Source organism: Oncorhynchus mykiss, chromosome 13 (genome assembly GCF_057628025.1).
Source record: "Oncorhynchus mykiss isolate SJ-2025 chromosome 13, ASM5762802v1, whole genome shotgun sequence".
NCBI classification, from domain to species: Eukaryota; Metazoa; Chordata; class Actinopteri; order Salmoniformes; family Salmonidae; genus Oncorhynchus; species Oncorhynchus mykiss.
Genome location: NC_143034.1, coordinates 13,811,208 through 13,817,500, shown reverse-complemented (window position 1 = coordinate 13,817,500; position 6,293 = coordinate 13,811,208). Strand labels below are relative to the sequence as shown.

At 47.5% G+C, this 6,293-nt stretch overlaps 2 protein-coding genes across 14 annotated transcripts in view; both read right to left on the bottom strand.

The window, feature by feature from the left end:
- Positions 1–2,166, bottom strand: part of tnpo2b (transportin 2b) — a 28,478-nt gene extending 26,312 nt beyond the window's left edge. For all 12 annotated transcript variants that reach the window (XR_016485649.1, XR_016485651.1, XR_016485652.1 and 9 more), the window contains exon 1: positions 1,887–2,166. The gene's annotated coding sequence lies outside the window, so the exon portion shown is untranslated. The remainder of the gene's footprint in view (positions 1–1,886) is intronic.
- A 618-nt stretch (positions 2,167–2,784) lies between these two features.
- rln3b (relaxin 3b) lies at positions 2,785–4,117 on the bottom strand. Of its 2 annotated transcripts, none has more exons than XM_021594035.3 (2): positions 3,732–4,117; positions 2,785–3,553 (listed from the first exon to the last, which is right to left on the bottom strand). In XM_021594035.3, the coding sequence occupies exons 1-2, from the start codon at positions 3,907–3,909 to the stop codon at positions 3,258–3,260; spliced, it is 474 nt and encodes a 157-aa protein (XP_021449710.1). In that variant the 5' UTR covers positions 3,910–4,117; the 3' UTR covers positions 2,785–3,257. The 2 variants fall into 2 exon arrangements, with proteins under 2 accessions (XP_021449710.1, XP_021449709.1); XM_021594034.3 differs by having other exon boundaries at positions 3,723–4,078.
- Positions 4,118–6,293: the final 2,176 nt, after the last annotated feature.

The following is a 6,293-nucleotide window of genomic DNA, read 5'->3' as shown; positions in this document are numbered from 1 at the left end:
GGCAGAGTTGTCTCTAGCCCAACATCACATCAGAGGCAGAGTTGTCTCTCTAGCCCAACATCACATCAGAGGCAGAGTTGTCTCTCTAGCCCAACATCACATCAGAGGCAGAGTTCTCTCTAGCCCAACATCACATCAGAGGCAGAGTTCTCTCTAGCCCAACATCACATCAGAGGCAGAGTTGTCTCTCTAGCCCAACATCACAGAGTTGTCTCTCTAGCCCAACATCACATCAGAGTTGTCTCTCTAGCCCAACATCACATCAGAGTTCTCTCTAGCCCAACATCACATCAGAACGCAGAGTTGTCTCTCTAGCCCAACATCACAAGCAAAGTTGTCTCTCTAGCCCAACATCACATCACAAGCAGAGTTCTCTCTAGCCCAACATCACATCACAAGCAGAGTTGTCTCTCTAGCCCAACATCACATCAGAACGCAGAGTTGTCTCTCTAGCCCAACATCACATCAGAACGCAGAGTTGTCTCTCTAGCCCAACATCACAAGCAGAGTTGTCTCTCTAGCCCAACATCACAAGCAGAGTTGTCTCTCTAGCCCAACATCACAAGCAGAGTTGTCTCTCTAGCCCAACATCACAAGCAGAGTTGTCTCTCTAACCCAACATCACAAGCAGAGTTGTCTCTCTAACCCAACATCACATCACAAGCAGAGTTGTCTCTCTAGCCCAACATCACATCACAAGCAGAGTTGTCTCTCTAGCACAACATCACATCACAAGCAGAGTTGTCTCTCTAGCCCAACATCACAAGCAGAGTTGTCTCTCTAGCCCAACATCACAAGCAGAGTTGTCTCTCTAGCCCAACATCACAAGCAGAGTTGTCTCTCTAGCCCAACATCACAAGCAGAGTTGTCTCTCTAGCCCAACATCACAAGCAGAGTTGTCTCTCTAGCCCAACATCACAAGCAGAGTTGTCTCTCTAGCCCAACATCACAAGCAGAGTTGTCTCTCTAGCCCAACATCACAAGCAGAGTTGTCTCTCTAGCCCAACATCACAAGCAGAGTTGTCTCTCTAGCCCAACATCACAAGCAGAGTTGTCTCTCTAGCCCAACATCACAAGCAGAGTTGTCTCTCTAGCCCAACATCACAAGCAGAGTTGTCTCTCTAGCCCAACATCACAAGCAGAGTTGTCTCTCTAGCCCAACATCACATCACAAGCAGAGTTGTCTCTCTAGCCCAACATCACAAGCAGAGTTGTCTCTCTAGCCCAACATCACAAGCAGAGTTGTCTCTCTAGCCCAACATCACAAGCAGAGTTGTCTCTCTAGCCCAACATCACAAGCAGAGTTGTCTCTCTAGCACAACATCACAAGTAGAGTAAAGAATAGAACGCGTCAGTCAAGGGTCGGAATGCAAAGAACGCATTCTAATCACCAACATCAGGACTACCTTCACAACCGACCTGGGACCAAAACAAATAGCACATCAACGGACGTTGACAAAGTAATTTAGATACCTAGCTAACGTTAACTAGTTTGTTAGTAGTAATCAGTCCCCATTATAAACACGATACGTAACTAGCCAACGTTACCTAATCTAGCTTTGCCTCCGCAAGCATTCCGCATTGCATGCTAGCTACGCTAGTTAGCAATTTTGCTAGCTAATAAAGTAGGGAGTCCCTGGCCGGCTTGGGCAAGTAGGCCGATACGGCCTCGCATTTCGCCGCAAGTGACATTAGCTCGTTAGCTAGCTAACTACATAAACATCTAACAAATGAACGAGTGTAGACATTGTTAGCTAGCCAAGTGCAAACGATAAAGACAACACAATGACATATTATATGGCTAACGTTGGTTAATTGGCTAGTTAGTTGGGTATCTAGCTAGCTAATAGCTTCATGTTGAAAGTGCCGCCAAAGAAAGCCTTTACCTGGTCGCACCGATTTGTCAGATCCGTAATTGCTTTGTTAGCAGTAGCTACCGGTACCGTGGCAATGAGCATTTACAGAATGGCAGATGCAATCCAGATGTATTTAGTAGCAAAGGGTTTGGATCTCTCACTTTGTTTTTAGAGCAAAGAGATAATCCCGAACCCCCTTGCTGTTGCGATAAGTAGCTCTGGCTCTGTGTGAGAAATAGCTGTCATGTCAGTTTCAAAAATCCACCAGCAGGTCCTTGTTCGGCTTCCGTACATGGCTCAACGTTCCACACGCTTGATTAGTTTTGCCCAATCGCCGATCTGTTCACATCACACGTGATTACACTGCAAAATCAATTAGGTCAATATAATAGATAATCTTTCATCAAAGTCAAATTTTTATTTACATTTACCAGTGAGTGAATAGACAGTGTAAAAGGCAATTTTATGGCTTGGAATAAACGTCTACTTTTTAATGCCATGTGGGCCTAGCGGAATAGAATCGTCTGTTGGGGTCATCATATTTTAAACAGGTGTGCGTGACAGCCAGTCAAAGTCCACCACCAAAGACCAGGAGGAGGAAGTTACAATAACCGTCCTTTCGTCCAGGGTTCCCAAACTCGGTCTTGGGGCCCTTCCTGGGTACTCATTATTTTATTTGTTTTACCTAAGGACTACACAGCTGATTTAAATAACCAACTCATCATCAAGCTTTGGTTATTTGAATCGGCTGTGTACTGCTAGGGAAAAAAACAAAAGTGCACCCAGGGGGGGCCAGGACCGAGTTTGGGAAATCCTGATCTAGTCTATTGTTGTTGAGAAATAAAGTATTTGTGGTAAAATATTTTCAGGTACTGTAATACATCAAGTAAGAGTCATTCAGAAATGTCAATGAAGAGTAACACATTACCACTTTCAAAACACAACTTTATTGGACTGTCATATCAGTAACAAAACACACAAAAACTGCTCATAATACTGACATAGGTTGGAGAATACATGACCCTAAATGAGCAACACAATGATCCAGGAGAAGGAGAAGAAGCAGGAGGAATGGAAGGATAGAAAAGTGGAGGGATGGAGGGAAGGAGGGATGGGGGGGCTAGAGGGATGGAGGGCTAGAGGCAAGGAGGGATGGAGGGCTAGAGGGAAGGAGGGCTAGAGGGATGGAGGGCTAGAGGGAAGGAGGGAGGGATGCTCAACAGAGGGATGAAAAGGAGAGGTGTTGGTAGTGCTCAACAGAGGGATGAAAAGGAGAGGTGTTGGTAGTGCTCAACAGAGGGATGAAAATGAGAGGTGTTGGTAGTGCTCAACAGAGGGATGAAAAGGAGAGGTGTTGGTAGTGCTCAACAGAGGGATGAAAAGGAGAGGTGTTGGTAGTGCTCAACAGAGGGAGCTGATCTCGCTCTTGCTGCAGCCCCACTTGCAGCAGGCGTTGGAGAGGCCCACCACGACATCCCGCCCCTTCCTGTCCGCACTGCGCAGCGCCTCTAGCACTTCCTCTGAGATGGGCGAGCGGGCCAAACGACTGAACACAGCAGCGGCAGAGCCCCCCTCCCTGACCTCGCCTGCCCAGCCCTGAGCCTCCAATCCTGGACGCTGCTTGCTGGCGAGGCCGGGGATGGCGTTGGAGCTCCATGGGCTGTAGGCCTCAGTCTCCTCGTCAATGGAGATGTCACCTGGAAGGACGAGGAAAATAAAATGATTTGAATGCTTAATAGAAAAGAAATGGCTACACACATGCACACACACACACACAGGCACACAGGCACACATAGACAATCAATCCCACACATTCACAACCACAGCCACAGGTACACATACACATCGTCTCTCACAGACACACACCCATCTCACCGGCGTCGCCCACTCCTCTCCTCCAACGCGATCCTCCGCAGGTGAAGATGACGGCCCGTATAAACTCTCTCCCGCACAGCTTCACACCGTAGATAGAGTTAGCGTGGCCCTCTGCAGCCTGCACCATACCCACCAGCGCCACCAACAGGCCAAACGTCAACACTGCAGCCTTCCACATGATCAGGAGCGACAGATGGAGAGAGAGAGGAAAGAGGAGTCCAAGAGAAAGAGCCTTGAAAGTGACAGCCCGGCTGCAGGTGTGGATCAGTGGTCTGGTGAAGGTTGGGTGAGTCTCTGTGTGTCTCTGTCGGTGTCTCCTTCGCTCTCACCCGGTGGTGCTGTGTGGTTCTCTTGGCGGACCCAGAACCCCTTATATAGAGAGAGTCCAGCCCAGCACCGCTGACTGAAGCTTTATGCGTCCTATGGAACCCTCGTTTTCTACCTAGTGTACAACTTCTGAACACAGCCAATTGGATTTCCTATGGGCTCTGGTCTAAAGTAGTGCACTATATAGGGAATAGGGCTCCACTTGGCGAGACCCATGACAATGACCAAGTCTCCCCCTCTCTCTCTCTCATCCCCTTGGCCTCAGAGTACAGCCAGATAAGAAATGACTAAGACCTGAGACCTTTAGGAGAACAATGGTCCCAATAAGAGAGGTTGCGATTAAAATGGTGTCCCTGGTTAAAAGGTCATATCAGAGGTGTAGTCTTTAATCTAATCGTCAGCGACCTTTCAGTGTTTCCTGGCTGCTTCCACTGTCACAACTTGGGGAACCTGCTATCTAACATGTCTGGCTAGGGATAGGATCGCTATTGCTTCCGGTTTTAAATGAACAAGGAGTTAGACCTACACACACATGCACTAATACTGACACATAAACAGATACTCAGGAGCACAGGCTCAACTCAACTCCCCATGTCTATCCTGTGTAGAGTATTAGTTGTGAGTCCTGTAACATGGATGGATAAGGAGACAGTAGCTATGTTTCCATGAACTTTCCTGGTGAATTTTTGTCAACATTTTAAAGTTTGAAAGTGGACAGGACAATTGCCTGCAAAAACCTATGTCGAATAAAAACGATGTGGTTTTAAATGTTTCCATAATCCTATTAGACAAACTGTGCCTGTATACCCTGCCTATCTATATGTTATGTCTATTAGACAAACTGTGCCTGTATACCCTGCCTATCTATATGTTATGTCTATTAGACAAACTGTGCCTGTATACCCTGCCTATCTATATGTTATGTCTATTAGACAAACTGTGCCTGTATACCCTGCCTATCTATATGTTATGTCTATTAGACAAACTGCGTGACAGCCTGTATACCCTGCCCACCTATATGTTATGTCTATTAGACAAACTGCGTGACAGCCTGTATACCCTGCCCATTTATATGTTATGTCTATTAGACAAACTGCGTTAGGGTTAGGGTTAGGGGTTAGGGGTAAGGCTTAGGGGTTAGGGTTACGGTTAGGGGTTAGGGTTAGGGGTTAGGGTTAGGGTTACGGTTAGGGGTTAGGGTTAGGGGTTAGGGTTAGGGGTTAGGGTTAGGGTAAGGCTTAGGGGTTAGGGTTACGGTTAGGGGTTAGGGTTAGGGGTTAGGGGTTAGGGTAAGGGTTTAGGGTTACGGTTAGGGGTTAGGGTTAGGGGTTAGGGTTAGGGTAAGGCTTAGGGGTTAGGGTTACGGTTAGAGGTTAGGGTTAGGGGTTAGGGGTTAGGGTTAGGGTAAGGCTTAGGGGTTAGGGTTACGGTTAGGGGTTAGGGTTAGGGGTTAGGGTTAGGGTTACGGTTAGGGGTTAGGGGTTACGGTTAGGGGTTAGGGTTACGGTTAGGGGTTAGGCTTAGGGGTTAGGGTTACGGTTAGGGGTTAGGGGTTAGGGGTTAGGGTTAGGGGTTAGGGTTAGGGTTACGGTTAGGGGTTAGGGGTTAGGGTTACGGTTAGGGGTTAGGGTTAGGGGTTAGGGGTTAGGGTTAGGGTTTAGGGGTTCGGGGTTAGGGGTTAGGGGTTAGGGGTAAGGCTTAGGGTTTAGGGGAAAATAGATTTGGAATGGTAATCAATTTTAGGTCCCCACAAGGATAGTACATCACATGTTGTGTGTGTGTGTGTGTGTGTGTGTGTGTGTGTGTGTGTGTGTGTGTGTGTGTGTGTGTGTGTGTGTGTGTGTGTGTGTGTGTGTGTGTGTGTAAGGGAGAAAAGATGAAGAGATCTGTCATCAATTATTGTTATCAACAAGCATTATTGACCTAATGCAACCGCAAGGCTCTCCAGAGGGTAGTGATGTCAGCACAACGCATCACCGGGGGCAAACTACCTGCCCTCCATGACACCTACACCACCCGATGTCACAGGAAGGCCAAAAAGATCATCAAGGACAACAACCACCCGATCCAATGCCTGTTCACCCCGCTATCATCCAGAAGGCGAGGTCAGTACAGGTGCATCAAAGCTGGGACCGAGAGACTGAAAAACAGCTTCTATCTCAAGGCCATCAGACTGTTAAACACCCATCATTAGCACATTAGAGGCTGCTGCCTGTAGGCATAGACTAGAAATCA

Excerpts from the sequence above, each read along its gene's own strand:
- rln3b (XM_021594034.3), bottom strand. The coding sequence starts at position 3,909 with ATGTGGAAGGCTGCAGTGTTGACGTTTGGCCTGTTGGTGGCGCTGGTG. Across the intron at positions 3,554-3,722 it reads GGGCGACGCCGGTGAGATGG|GTGACATCTCCATTGACGAG; the intron begins GTGTGTGTCTGT and ends TCGTCCTTCCAG.